The sequence below is a fragment of the Tachysurus fulvidraco genome, chromosome 4 (genome assembly GCF_022655615.1).
Source record: "Tachysurus fulvidraco isolate hzauxx_2018 chromosome 4, HZAU_PFXX_2.0, whole genome shotgun sequence".
Classification (NCBI taxonomy): Eukaryota; Metazoa; Chordata; class Actinopteri; order Siluriformes; family Bagridae; genus Tachysurus; species Tachysurus fulvidraco.
Window position 1 is genome coordinate 24,807,945 of NC_062521.1, and position 15,764 is coordinate 24,823,708.

A 15,764-nucleotide genomic window follows, 5' to 3' on the forward strand; every position below is an offset into this window, starting at 1 on the left:
GGCACTAGTGGCTTAAATGATTAAGGCTCTGGTTTGTTGATTGGAAGGTCAGGGTTCAAACCTCAGCACTGCTAAACCGCTGCCACTGGTCCCCCAATCAAGACCCCCAACCCACCCTGCTCCAGCGGCCCTGCAGCATGGCTGACACTGTGCTCTATGCATGAAATGCATTTTACTCTAGTGTATATGTTACAAATAAAGGCTTCTTTCTAAAATAGCATTAAATAATATGGTACAACGTTGCATTTCTGAAATATATCAGCACCCGTATTCATAAAGATTCTAAGAGTGAGCTCAGAGAGCTCTCTCTCTAATTTAGCTTAAAATTTGAGACCAATCTCAAGGACCGAATCTCAGAGCAACTCTGAGCAAGGACAATACAACAAATTTTATCTTAGGTAGGAGGCGGGGCTTAACCTTATTTCTATTGAAGACAGAACCAGATTATGTTTATAAATACTCTACAGTTAGGGAAATGGTCAAAAGAGCCAAATTGATTAGCTATATGTGTTCAAGGGTGGACATTTTGTCCCCTCTTCCAGACCAGCTTGGGAAATGTTTTGATTGGAAAGTTTAATTTAAATACTGTGTGGACTGCTTTTTTTTATTTATTTATTTTTATTTGTTTGTTCAGCAAATGCACTGTAAACAGAAAAATGGGTGAAATGTCAACAACAAAGAGCTTTAGAGAGCTAGAGAAGAGCCAAACCACTGAACTGAACGGGATAAACCAACACTGACTCGGTGAATCAACAGGGAAAACATTGGCATGTGCTGAACTCCATCCTCCCTTTCTCTTGGATTATTGCTTTTATGTGTTTTCCGAAAAGGATAAAGATAGATATAGCACGGAGGGATGTGTGTGTGTGTGTGTGTGTGTGTGTGTGTGTGTGTGTGTGTGTGTGTGTGTGAGAGAGAGAGAGAGAGAGAGAGAGAGAGAGAGAGAGAGAGAGAGAGAGAGAGCGAGAGAGCAGCCTACCTCACATAGAAGGGAGATATTGGTCTTTCGTCCCCTTGAGAGCTGAAATGAAAGAGGAAAGAGATAAAAACAGGATTTAGGACCCTGCAGCAGCATAACACAGACCAGGCATGTGGCAGCACGTTGCCTAAAAAAATCTCTGAGTAGCTTTTGTAAGGCGAACAATGAAAACCAAGTACCACAGCTCATTGCTTTTGTGAAGCTTGTCCTGAGTAATTATCATACTCTGCAGGACTTTGTGAAGCTCTGCCAAAAACACAGGAAGTATTGCACAATATAAAGAGCTACCAGTCGAAAGTCTATACGGTGATAATGGGAATGTTCATTCTTCAGTAATTCACTGAGAGCTGTAAGATAATCTACAAGTAGCTATATTGTCATGCAAAGCTGATGATGGAAATTATGCAATAAATGTGACTAGGCAAGGCATGAGATTTAAAATTATGCAACATCACATCGCCTGGGGTACGATCTCCATGAAATCCCAAACGCATCCAAGTCTTGCTGTGTCTTTTTGGTACATTTTGGCTTTGTTCTATATTTTGAGATTTGCCTTCAAATAAAAAGTCCAGTACAAATAAATCATATTCACTTTTAAATGACCTCAGATTACACACTTGTTTCAAACAGAGTGGAATTTCATTCAGCTTAGATTCAATTAGTTTCCTGTAATCCAAATTCACACATGTATGTGAAGATTCTTAGTCTGATTACAAAGTAATTAACTGATTATTAATCGAGAACCATTCAGGTTTTTTTTTCTGTATGGTAGAGCTGCAATAAAATAAAAATAAAGGGTGGAGCTGGAGTCGTATTGAACAGTCTCAAAGCTGGCTGGTGCAGTATGAATTCTAATAATCTCACATTCATGTAGGCAGTGTGTGTGTGTGTGTGTGTGTGTGTGTGTGTGTGTGTGTGTGTGTGTGTGTGTGTGTGTGTGTGTGTGTGTGTGTGTGTGTGTGTGTGTGTGTGCTATGCCTAATTGCACACGAGCACACGTGTAGATAGGTGGTGTCCTCATAATATATATATGTATATATTTCCCCTTTATTTATACCACATGCACAAATCCCTTTTGTGTAATCTCTCGGGTATTAAGATGCCAGACATACTTTAAATGAAATTGCACAACTTTGCAGCACTGGGTAGAGTTCTTCTTTAGTGTAACAGTCTGGTTTTAGGATTAACTAGTGTGTCTACTTCTGTGAATTACAAGGTGGAAATCCTGACACAGTGAGAGAACAATGGCTTCTTTCAGTATGTCGCTGTTACGCCAAAGAGAAACAGGCAAAAATGACAAGAGTGTTAGGATACTCTCATTTATTTACTGTTATGCAACAACGCTGCCGGATTCCCGATTCTTATTGGTCAGAAGGTGTTGTTCGATTTCCTTTGACAGTAGTTCCGACTGCAGGCTTTATATTAATGCTCTCATTACAAAACTGCATATTATCGCTGCACAGGAAAAGGAAAAAAAAACAGATATCGCTTCATCTACTTTCTGAGTTCTCCTCGACCATGTGACGTCAAATCAACACTACATGAGTAGTGACAGTAGACAAAGAAGCATTTCTTAACAGTAAACGAGTTATATTGTATGTATACAAGTGTTTGCTTTAGATCAATCACTACAATTACAGAATAATAATAATAATAATAATAATAATAATAATAATAATAATAATAATAATAATAATAATAATGATGATGATGATGGCATCAGTAATCCTGCTTATATAATAGAAAGTGCTAAAATATGCTGACAATATTTCCTTGTTCTCTATTCTGCATTCGAATCTTGACATATTTCCAGTACAATGCTTGTCATGATCAGACTGACTAAGCTTCCTGTCTAGCACATCTCCTGTCTGAGTAAACATTTATGCCAAGCCACAATACGTCGGTGTACTTTTCACTTTACATGTAATATCTGCAGGGGCCTTGATCTGAGCTAGTGACCCTGGCTGTGAGCCATCGTGTTAAACTTTATTTGTCCCAGAGGTAACACGAACACCGTGACACACCACATGCAATATCTCTAACATCCAGCTGGTCTATCAGTCTTCCTATGCACACATACCACCAACACATGTGTCTCTCTCACCATAAGAGCATTCACATAACCTAATTCTCACATTCACCACATCACTTATTCCCCCAGCCCTACTCTGGTGTTTCTCAGTGTTGCTTAAGCAAGCATTTTCCCCTGCATGAATACATCTGAGTCAGCATTCAAAACACTTGATAATTAGTCACTGAGTTGAACTGCATGTACAGCAGGTAAGAAAAAAAAACTGATAAAGAGACTGAAAAATACTGGTTTAGAGAAACTCCATTTTCTCACAGTTCTCAGTGATCTAGATGAGGGTAGGTAGATAGCAGAGTTGATAGAGGCTGTTTTCAAAGATTTCTTTTATTCGGTGAGAAGCATATTCTCTGGGGCTCGGGTTCGATTCCTGTATGTTCTCCCTGTGTTTTGGGGTGTTTTCCTCCCTCAGTCCAAAGACATATGTTGTAGGCTGAGTAACATCTCTAAATTGTCTGTAGTGTGTGTGTAATTGTGCCCTGTGCCCTGTAATGGTTTGGCTCCTAGGCCAGAGTGTCCCCTTTTGCCCAGAGTCCCCTGCAATAGACTCCAAGTTTCCCAGGTGGTACAAAAAATAAATGGATGCATAGTGTAGTATGAACGATATAGCACATCAATTTATCAGTATTTATAATTTTGAAAAAGTAAAATGGTGAAAGAGAATAGTCTGTTTTTAGTTTTTATAGTTAAAGTGAATCTTGTAGAACATCCATGAAAAAACAGCTTTACTACTTACTGATACAAAGCTCTGACACTTGAGACTCCAAAAACGGAGACGTCCTAGAAAACGTCACCATATTTCTGTTTCTGTGGAGCTTAGAACCTGAGGAATTCTATATGGACTGCATATATTAAAAATATATCACATTAAAAGTTATAGTTTACATAACTGGTTATAGGTTTTTAAATATTACTAGTATTAATACAAGTCTTAACAAAACAAATCTCAGGAATGCCAGAAATGCAGATTTGGTGTAAATTAAGCTGAAGGTAAAGCATTCAGGATATTGATGGAAACTTACTATAGCAGTAATAACAAAGGTGAACACGGGTGTACAACCTTATCTGCAAAGGGCGAGTGCGGGTGCAGGTTTTCGTACCAACCGAGCAGAAGCCGCATCGATCCTTTGTGGGATAGGTTTAAAGGAAAACAAAAGAACATGTGCATTGATCTTACCAACATGTGCTTTACAAATTAGTCCATTTTGTTTTGCAGGAGGAAGTACAAGTGCAAGGTGGTGCATAAGGTAGATGTGAAAGCGCTATCAGTTGCACGATAGTTACATCAGTTTTCTCGTTTATACAAGTCAAACCGGTGCTTTATCAGAGCTATACGCTGTTACATCTCGTTTCTGTGGCCGCAACATGCTTATATAACAGAAATGTTTCATTTAAACTGTCTTTATGCATCTGAAGTATTGGTAAAATATATTTCTACAAAAAATTATGTTTTCATTACAATACATGATTGCAGTTGCTTCTTTATGTCACATCCAAGAGCACAGAGTTTAAATTACTGGCACATCTACAAATGACTTGTCACGTTCTGTGTTACAGGTTGTTCACACCTCTGATGGTAGCACGATGTTCTGTAACAGCAAACCATGAACTTCAAGAACACCAGATGCACTGAGCTATAAGAGAAACATGCCAAAGGTGAAGAGTTATGAACCAACAACACCCTAATGAGTCACACAGACGTGCTGATTCAACCATTATCCATAGCCGGATACGTTTATTTAGCTTCTGGACTGAATGAGCTGTCGTTGGGTGCTTGGATCAGGTTTAGGTGATTAGAGCGAGGTAGAGCTCTGAGCTGCTGCTGCTGCTGCTGCATAACGAGCTCAGCGGAAACATGTGAGAATCTCATGGCTATTTCAGGGAATCGAGGCTTGATATTTGATGGGTGTATAGTTACTTTGTGAAGAGATCCAGATACATACACACTACTGAGGATCATGTAATATTTGGACAGTATGTACAGTACATATGTAGATTTTTTTCAATCATGATTATTTATGTTTTATTTATTTTTTATTAGAAAGTATTCACAGAGAGCGATATTTTTAGTACGCCAATCCCGTTTCCAGTAACCAGGCTTTCAGTCACACATGCTGTCAACATACCCCAGGAGAACACTGGCAGTTAGCCGAAAAGCTTTCATATCAGCGGGGAAGCCATGGCTCCTTAGCTAACGTCTAGCTAAAAGTCAAAGTGCACAACTCGGGTGCAACTTAATCTAATTCAATACCGCATGTCTGTAAGATCTAGTTTGGACCAGATGAGACAAGAGAGGTCCGGTTTCTCCTGCCCTTTGGTAACAGAGACTCGGTGTAGAACAGGAAAGATGTACATTAAGGCACAGAACTTGGTAGTTGAGTGGTAAATGAGGTCCTGATCTCAACTGAGAGCTTGTACAAATAATGTGTTTTTGCATTCACAAAGTTTGACAGGTTTCTACTAGAAAACAGACTAATCACTGATTCAATACACAAACTGAAGTGAAGATTAGACCTCAAACAGGATTTGATGATTTTTCATACAGACTTGATCCGTTGGAACATATTTTGACACCTCGTCTTTCTAAACCATACGTATATTTCACCAAAATTGCACGGAAATGTTTATACTTAATCTTTAACCTTACCTCATGTCGAAATTTTATGTAAAGGAGTTTTTTTCCCCAGGCTGTTATACATTTGGTATTAAAATATACTGGCATCTGTGATCACAGGGGTGTGACCTATGCTCTCTATTTGCTTAGTGTACAACCTTAATTTATTAAATTGCAGCAAGTAAATGATTGCTTTTTAAACCTTTGGATCAGAATGGTATCAGATAACTAAATAATCTCTATTTTACTGCTTACCAGTGGACAGAGTAATAAACAGCGCATTTCATATGCTTAATCTTATTATAAATCAAGCATCGCGTTAGTTCTGACAGGCCACGTTAATCAGCCGTCCACAACACGCACCAATCCGGTTACGGCATCCATATTACCTGACCATTTAAATTCCCATTCATTGAGCCGCTTTCTAGCGCTTCGCTGCAGCTACGATTTAAACTCCCTCCTCCAACCCCGACTCCACCATGCCGGAACTTGTGTTCGTTTACGTCATAAATCTCCACATATTTTTCTCCCTCTCTCTCCCTCTCTCTAATTATTTAATTATTTATTTGTCCATTTATTCATTTATTATTTTCCAAAAACTCGTAAGCGAGTATATCTAATACTATGCATGATTAATGGTTCTGTTATGGGGGGTCTATTCTATTTCCTAGTCGCTGCTCTCCCCGCTCTGTCCATGCATGCGCACGGATTCTTGCCCAGAACAGAACCATACCGCCAACACTAACTGTATGCATATCATCTAATAAATTCTCATTTGACAAAGTGTTCCTGACAGAATAATGATTAGCATGAACCGCTATGATGCAGAGTAAGACCCATGTCATTTTACGAATGTATAAAACTCAAGCATGATGTCCCAAGTTCTTCACATAACCAACAAGTCCTTATGGTGTCTTTGTTCAGATAAGGAATTATCTATGTGGCTAACTCGTAATGCTCCCGTTCCAGTGATGGCAGTACACTAACTGTGACAATATCACAGCACATTGCTGTTGTACTGCTATTTCAGAAGACACCTGATCCCCTCAGCAGTTCAGCTTACAGCTGCTTATATGTATGCCTGCCATCTGCCATGCTTTTAGCTATGTTATGGTAGCAAAAACAGCAGGTGGATGCTCAGCAAAGCTAATGAAGGAGGAAAAACAGCACAATGCTATCCATCTGCAAGCAAGTAGTCTGTTATGCTGATCTCAGAACAGCTTCATAGAAGTACTGTGTAAAATAACACGCTGTTCAGAGAGAGAAGCGCTAAACCTGAACTAGCAATAACAGTCATCTTGTAGACTGAATACTTTTGCACTATAAGGAAGCAGAACTGTTACTTTAAAAAGACTTAATTGCATGTTATGCTTTTTTATATCGCTTCTCTTAGCCATGTACGATTTGGATTTTTGTTCAATTAGTAAGCAAGTTACGTTTCAGAATTCAGTTTGATTAATTGGCTAGCTTGTTATGTTTCAGAATTTAGTTTGTTCAGTTAGTTAGCTAGCTATGTTTTGTAATTTTGTTTGTTAAAGTAGCTAGAAATCTGCGTTGAATGTAAAAGAATATATCCACAATCACTGCACCAACGATAATAGAAATCTAAATCTAGAACAAAGCAAAGACAGAACACTGTATGTTAACAAAATCAGCCTGCCATCTTTCGGTTTAAAGGCATTATGAATTAAAATCCAAAAAGAACAACACAAAAACAACATAGCATTAGAGAGTTGTAGTACTTCTACTGTGTAAACGAAAGCCAACAAGGTCAACAAGCATGTTCTGTACTTCTTAGACTTGTTATGATGGTGATGCTTCATATTTCCTCATCCTTTCCATCCATGTTTATTTGATTACATGATCTCTGTTAGCAAACCATAAGACACACTATATACGGTTTAAGCTACCTTACATTATATCTGTTATTGTATACATTATATCTGTTATTGTATACATAAAAGTCTGAAAGCAATAGTGAAAATGCATCTGTGTGCCATTTTTTTTTTTATTTCAAATGACGCTATCAGAGAAACCCTTGAGAGAAAAAGTCGAATTTTTGAAATATCTACATTTGAAGCAAACGTCACAAGACCTGTCAGTCTATGTTAGATCAACTCCATCGGGATGACGTCAGAATACATGCTTCAGTGGAAAGATAGGACTAAGTTGTTGTTCAGAGCAATGAACATTGTCAATATTACACATTTGCTTACAATGAATTAGTGACACAGAAATTGAATGTTTGAATGTTTCCTCCTGATTCCTGTTTAGGTTTTCCATTTTATATATATTATATATATTTAATTTATTTATATATTATTCTATTATTTATATACCTGCTCACAGTGTCCATGCTCCCAATGGGGCTGAGTTTAGGAGGGTTTGGATCCATGCTTTCCTCCTGAGAGCTCCAGCCAAGGGTGTGGATTCCAGATTTGGCTCTGTGCTCTGAAGGCTGGGATAAATGTCTTGAGAAGGGAAGACCGCTGGAAGAAGTAGGCTGGGGTACAGATCTTAGTGCTGCTTCACCTTTCACCCTCTTTACCTGACACACAGAGACAGAGAGCGAGCGAGAGAGAGCGAGAGAGAGAGAGAGAGAGAGAGAGAGAGAGAGAGAGAGAGAGAGAGAGAGAGAGAGAGAGAGAGAGATAAATGCATGAATTTAAACACACACACAAAGAAAGCTTTACACTGGTTTGTAACCAAAACAGGAGCATTCTGCTTGTTTAGGATTCCTGATATTCCTGATATTTAACCCCAGGAAAACAGTGAAATTACAAAATCAGATATCAGATGATCTCAGAATGGATCACTCACTTAGAATTATACATTTTACTTAGATTTGGCTAAAAATCAACAAAGAAGCATTATTGAGAAAAATGGAGAAAAAAGCGATACTCTAAAAGCTTATTGATCATTTAATGTCATTTGCAATGCTTATTAGACTCGTAGGCCATATGCAACATCCTTAGCCGCTAACGTAATACCATTTAAATGCATGTTATTAGCGACTCACATACCATACTGGGAAGGTCTCCAAAATCTAACGAACAAAATATTACATATTGCTGCTTTAAATACTTTACTGAACAGCAGGTTGAGCTTTGTGTGTCAGACACAACATGGACATTATTGACTTGAGACACTAGATAGACATATTTTCTGGTCCAATCCACTGGGAGTATCCTGTTCCGTGTGTTAATTGACATGTTGGAGATTTTGAACATTGCATCTCTAATGTTTAGTATGACTTGGCAGTAACAGTGAGACAGCTGGCTCGGGTACTAAGAGGATGCCGGTAGTCGATCATTGTTGAGTTTTGACTGATACACAAAGCTCTGATAATAATGTCTTGTTGAAAATGGAAAAAAGTGGGATCAGTGATTAATGTTGTGTTTTAAGGAACAGGGTTAATTAAGTTCTTGTTATTTGTTTATCACCTAAAATGTTTGTTCACTGTGTATTATTATTAATTCATAACTAGACACAACTAGAGGTTTGTTATTTAAACATGAGTAATGATTGCATTGTTAGTTGTTCATATAATAAAGTCATAAATTAATTCACGTCTTCTCGTTTCGTAAACTTAGACCGAGTAGCATCAAGTGATTACAGTTTATGACTTTAAGACCTAATAAAAGCTGAATAATTCACAGATCGTTTTTTTTGTTCTATAATTTAACGGAGAAGTGACTTCAAAGTAATGTGTTATAAACTTTTATAACTTTCACTGAAACTCTCAGTCTCAACTTCCTGGTCCTATGAAATCAAATAAAAACATGAGATTCAACTTCTGTGAGGTTTTGCATAGACACAAAAACTCTGATACTAACATGTTGCCCTGTTTTGCCTTCAATATCTTCAACATTTGTATCAATACTGGTTGTGAATCTTTACGACGTGTAATGCGAGTAATAACTAAATAAATCGATAAAGCTATTTTTTTTTCTTGATAAGGATGAAACAGAAAAACATCCAGGAATTTAGATTTGCTAACTTTAAAGCATTGGCTGGTTGTTTTATTTTCCACAATTTTGACCTCAAATTATGGAATAAAACACAACAGGGCAATCAACCTTCCAGAAATGCACCACTTGAACAGTCTGTCTTTCTTTGCTAAACAACAGCACGTTTTTGATTCTGTGTATTATTAGCTCTGTAAATTATGTTACTCGTCCTCCGTACAAGTTCCAGCGTGAGTTGTTGATAGAGAAACAATACCATATTAGAGCAAGAGCATTAATATTGATTTGGACAGGACTGCATCTCATACTCATCTGTACGACTCAAAAAAGAGGCATGTTGAGTGTCATTAAAGCTGCTATAAGTAACTTTTTTAATAATTAAAAAGACAATCATTGACTTAATGATGAAAAATTCCCACTACCTCTACTGGTTTTTGCACACCATATGTTGCACTACAATTGCATAGTGTTTAATTACTGATCTGCATTCATATACGCATTTTTGGAAATGTTTATACATTATTCTTTTTCCCACCTGTATTGCAAATCGTATTTTTTTAATTCTTCCTGATACAGACAGTTGTTTGAGCATTTTGTTGAATTTTTTTGCATCTTTAATTTTGTCTCAGATTGTTATATAATGAACTTTGTCCAGCATGTCATACTATATATATGACAAATAAAACTTAATTTATACTTTCAATAGAAATTAAAATAGCAGAGTCAGACTGGGTGCAAGTTTATTAGACACATAAGCCATATGCCACAACCTTAATCGCTACTGTAATACTATTTAAATGCACCTTATCTAGTAATCACATAAAGTATTTATACTAGAGATGTCTGCAAAGTCCAACAAACCAAATGTTACATACTTCTGCTTTTTATATTTTACTGAACAGCAGCTAGGGCTTCGTGTGTTTGTGTGTGATATATTGTGTGTTTTATTACTTGTGGACTTTGACTATTTTGTAAGCTGACTTAGACATATTTGAAATATCGCATTCGTATAAATTTGATTTTCAGCCACTATTACTATCAGAGCTCTGTAAAATTAATCGACACCGTCAGACGAATCAGACTCTAGGATTCAACAGTACTCTGGTATGGCATTTATTAATGTATTTCCCTTGTTTGAGCACCACACAGGCATGGAAACATAATTTCTGGACATTTTAATGTGTATAGATGGGTTTTATTGTGCTAGTGCTAAGTGGAATCATTCTGAAGTGTGTACATTGGGAATAGGGATGGGCTGATGAGCTCAAGTTCCAGTGTTGAATTATAAATGAAAAGAGTTTAAAGAGGTGGCAATACCCAAGAGCGTACAATCGACCTGTTTATTGTGGGCAAAGCTGAAATTGTGGTCACGGTCTATAAAAACATTGTGGTCACATTATCACTCACTCACTCATTTTCTACCGCTTTTATCCGAACTACCTCGGGTCACGGGGAGCCTGTGCCTATCTCAGGCGTCATCGGGCATCAAGGCAGGATACACCCTGGACGGAGTGCCAACCCATCGCAGGGCACATGGTCACGTTATATTTCATATAAATAAAACGAGTGTGAAGTCAAATGAGAGAAACACGAAACTTGTGAGCTTATAAAATTAATGAAGTATATACAGTACAGATGCATCAATACATGAGGGTATAAAATAGACATGCAAATGAGAATAAACAAATATCACAATAAGAGTGGGGATTTATGACAATGCGGACACAATATTCCAACATTTATTCAAGAAATACAACTGCAACAAGCTTAATGTTAGAGTACTAATTAAGATACTGTATTAAAAATGAAATTAGCATTATCCACACTGTCTCCTCACACCTTTAGCATTCATATACTGCAATCTAATACCGTTAAACTATGAGATTATGCTTCGATGTTATGCTATGATTTCTTTCTTTTGTAAAAAACTTAAAAATAAAGTGTAACCTAAATAACCCGACTCCACCTGTTCTACGTGCTGATTTGAATTATTTCACTGATCCTTTAAGCAATCTCCTCAGCTGGAGCTGGTCTTACTTTTCACAGTCATCTCTCCTTGCTTTTTTTTCCATCAGCGTTTCCCAATCGATCCACTGCCCTGCTTATGAGTTACCGCAACGGTGTCCTGAAGGACTTATCTAGGGCAGCTCAGCATGATGAGCTGTACACCGCCAATCTAAGTAAACAGTTTTAGATTTCAAGCCCTGTATGAAAACACAACGTACGCTGGTATCTAGCAGGGTGGCCTAAGGTGTTACGAAGTAGCAGATTTCTCCTTTTTTTCCGAAAACAGCATCAAAGTCATGAGAGCGGTCAGCAGAGTGTTGCAGCACAAATGATAAGTCTAACCGGCTGATGGAAAGTGTAAATAAAGCTAGAATCTTTCACTGAACACTACAAAGACTCGATATTAACCATTTTGCGGTGCTTTAAATTGGCTCTTGCTTTAACAAAATTTGGATGAAAAGATCAAGGTGATTTTGTATATCAAGTCTCGACAAGAGAAAAATATTCTTTAGACATTCCTTTAGCATTATATATCCAGAATTAAGTAAATAAACCAAAATAAATCTATATTTCTTTCATATCTATTTCTGCAGTATTCAAATAAAACAAACTGTTACCTTCTTTTTTCTTGGTGCGGGTACTGGGGTTTCTAGGCTCAACTCTCTTTCTCTTGGTGAGACCTTGTCTTTAACCGCATTGCTCTGCGTGGCCTGATGAAACAGGAAATTATCAATCCCGGGTGATTAAGTCATCTATGACTCAATAAAATAAGTTAGCAGCAACAGACCTTTGCATCCTGACACGCTTGGCTGAAAACATGAAACAGGAAGTGAAACGTGGGCATTGAAGAAATTACAATATCCCCAGAATCTACAAATATGGGTTAAGAACTAATAGGCAGCAATTTTTATTCTTCTTAGCAGTGATTACACTCCATGGATTAAACATGCTCTTAATGTTATATGATTAAATGTCATTTAAGAGTTTTGATCATTAAACATGAAGAATATATACTATATATTGTCTCACTATATCCTTCTCTTGGGAAGAACGTTTTTGCACTGGTTATTTGGTGAACATCATTTTTGCCACAGGTCCTCAGATGGACTATGGTCTGGACCTTGACTGATCCATACTAACACAACCAGCATCTCGGATACGTACGACTCCTTTCTAGTCGTATTTATGGTACGAAATACCAGCAATGCCCTGATTTATATCCATCCATCTTTCCCCCACACCTGTCCAATACGTGCTGATTAGAAGCATCACCAATGCCTCATGCTACCACCACCATGCTTCATTGTGTGATAACGATCTACATGTGATGTCTTTTGGCAAACCCCATAAAAGATTTCATATCGCTTGACACCCTTATGGTTATGGGTTGTCCTGTGGAACTCTCCAGCTCCTTGACCTCTTTGTTTCTATGACTAAAAGATTAAATGGCATGTTCAAAGTTTGGAATTGTTTTAATAAGCAAATGCTTATGCAAGTCACTTAGCATGAGATCATCTGATAATTAATTATTTGATTAATTTGAAATGAAAAAAAGCTCTGCAGTCTACATAACACATTATATATATACTGTACCCTGTGAAAGACACAAGGGAGAAATGTGAACGATTAAAGGAACAAGATTTGGTTAAAGCTTGATGATTTTGCTGAGTTTGACTGAATAAACCAATCACAGAGCTTTTGAATACATACTGTAGCTTGCAAAATATCCAAGAAGTAAAAAAAAATAGCTGTTTTGTTTATAAAAAAAATGTGTACATGAACAAACCTATTTATATACTGTACAGATCTTGCCATAATGGGTTATACTGCATCAGGAAAGGCTGGGAAAGAGGTTTTAAGCCTCTGACTGGATGATTGATAGATATCTAGGACGTTTAGGTCATTCCAGGTTACTTTGCTTCATTTACAGTACCAACAACACACTGGAATCACGGATGATAGCAAAGGATATACAAATACCCAGACCCACAAACAAACATTAAAACAACACAAAAACATGTGTACCTTCTTCTTTCTGGGAAGTGGAGTGGGTGCTTTTGGTGTCGGAGAGGATGTTGACAAGGTGTCTGTATGCACTACATCTATGTGGGCCTCCTGGGAACAAAACAATAAGTGCAAAGAGTTCACATGAGCTCAGCGGTCTCTAATGACACTGCTTACAAAGCACATCTATGGCACAGGTAAGTACTGAAGCTTAATATCTGCAGGAAAATCACAAAACGAAGCCATGTCCGTCACCCGAACAAGGTAGAGGTTGTCTGGGGTTATTTTGGCCTGAGAATCATAAGATATTCCCAAGCAGGCAGTGTGGCTCTGTAGTAAACTGCATGTTGTTTATATTTTAAAACACTGGAACAATGAGTTGCTGTTTTTATATTATTCTTGCTCTTATCAATGCTGTTTACTATCATCGTTCGGGTCTGTGTCAGCAGAACAGATGCCCACATCTTATGCTTCAGTGTGCCATCACCATATTGTCAATTCCCTGTGACTTTCCTTCATCTACCTTATAATTATTAAGCTACTGTTGTCTGTTGTATATATATATATATATATATATATATATATATGTATATATATATATATATATATATATATACATATATATATACATATATATATATATGTATATATATGTATATATATATATATATATATATATATATATATATATATATATATATATAAAACCGTAACAGTTTCAAACAACGATCAGTGGACTGGAGTAGATGCTACTGTTAAAAATATAACAAATGTATTTTTCGGTGTGAATATATAGGTCCCTCAGGATTGTGCTCCACTAATATATATATTCATTCATTCATTCATTCATTCATTTTCTACCGCTTATCCGAACTTCTCAGGTCACGGGGAGCCTGTGCCAATCTCAGGCGTCATCGGGCATCGAGGCAGGATACACCCAGGCAAGCCAACCCATAGCAGGGCACACACAAACACACACACACACACACACACTACGGACAATTTTCCAGAGATGTCAATCAACCTACCATGCATGTCTGCATGTCTGCATGTCTTTGGACCAGGGGAGGAATCCGTAACAGTTTCAAACAACAATCACTGGACTGGAGTAGATGCTTGTTGCATTCACTGTGAGTCTTTTATATCAATACTATAATTTCCCAGATGAACATTTTTAAGGTGGCCTGAGCGGCATTTACAAACCCAAGAGGTTGAATCAGTTACATTATGCCTTCAAGTTTAAAGGCCTTAATTAATGTGAAATTGTCTAGTTATAAAATTGTATTAAATCACCTCTGGTGTACAATAACTAAATATTGATCATATGATTCAGCACTTCGGTTTCCTTCGTCTAACACCCTGACCGACTAGTGAAGAACATTAGTGTGTGTCACCACCCACTTTGACCATGATGACGTTCGAAAGCTTGAATTTGGGCTGCACCTGTCCTCCATCTGGCTCAAAGATGGTGCTGTAGTTCTCAATGAGCCTAGCCATGATCTTATTACAGACATCCTGCTCCTGGATGCCTTCAAAACAAGGGGACACACTGAGGAAGAGAAGAGAAACAGAACACCGTTAAACTAATTACGCTACTGCAATCAGTGCAGAGAGACAAACAGCTCCCTGTCAATAAACATTCAAGTGATGGGGGCTTTGTGCTGAACCGGATCATGGTTCAAGGAGAAATAATGCAGAAAAGGCAGCTACCTTTTATGAGGTATCAATTTTTTTATTTTATTTATATGTGACCTGATTATTTTTGGATTACCGTGTCCTGCAGAAAAGCATTCATTTTATATTCTGCTTGCTAAAACCACAGACACAAATTTAAATAATTACTGGGAAAAACAAGCATTTTTAATGCTACTCTTCTGAAAACAGACATTAGTGGGAGCCATATAATAACACTAATCTTGAAATGGTGGATTATTTAGCAATAACGTTATGTCAACAATCTTAATTATGCCTATAGCTCAAAATCTTCTATGCTGATGACGTAGTCTTAGAATAAAAACAAGCCTACAGCTAACAAAACACATTTAAGCTTTGATGATCTATGATGATATAACAATAACTCACGTCCATATGCCAAGCCAGTTTACA

At 37.4% G+C, this 15,764-nt stretch overlaps 1 protein-coding gene across 5 annotated transcripts in view; it reads right to left on the bottom strand.

The window, feature by feature from the left end:
- The window catches only part of fam13a (family with sequence similarity 13 member A), a 64,209-nt gene that overhangs the window by 32,335 nt on the left and 16,110 nt on the right, over positions 1 to 15,764 (bottom strand). For 4 of the 5 annotated variants that reach the window (XM_047812144.1, XM_027145882.2, XM_027145879.2 and 1 more), the window contains 5 exons: positions 15,060 to 15,207; positions 13,680 to 13,769; positions 12,272 to 12,364; positions 8,019 to 8,227; positions 980 to 1,021 (listed from right to left, as the gene is read on the bottom strand). In XM_047812144.1, coding sequence (XP_047668100.1) covers positions 980 to 1,021; positions 8,019 to 8,227; positions 12,272 to 12,364; positions 13,680 to 13,769; positions 15,060 to 15,207 — 582 coding nt within the window. The remainder of the gene's footprint in view (positions 1 to 979; positions 1,022 to 8,018; positions 8,228 to 12,271; positions 12,365 to 13,679; positions 13,770 to 15,059; positions 15,208 to 15,764) is intronic. The other variant, XM_047812143.1, reaches the window with a different exon arrangement.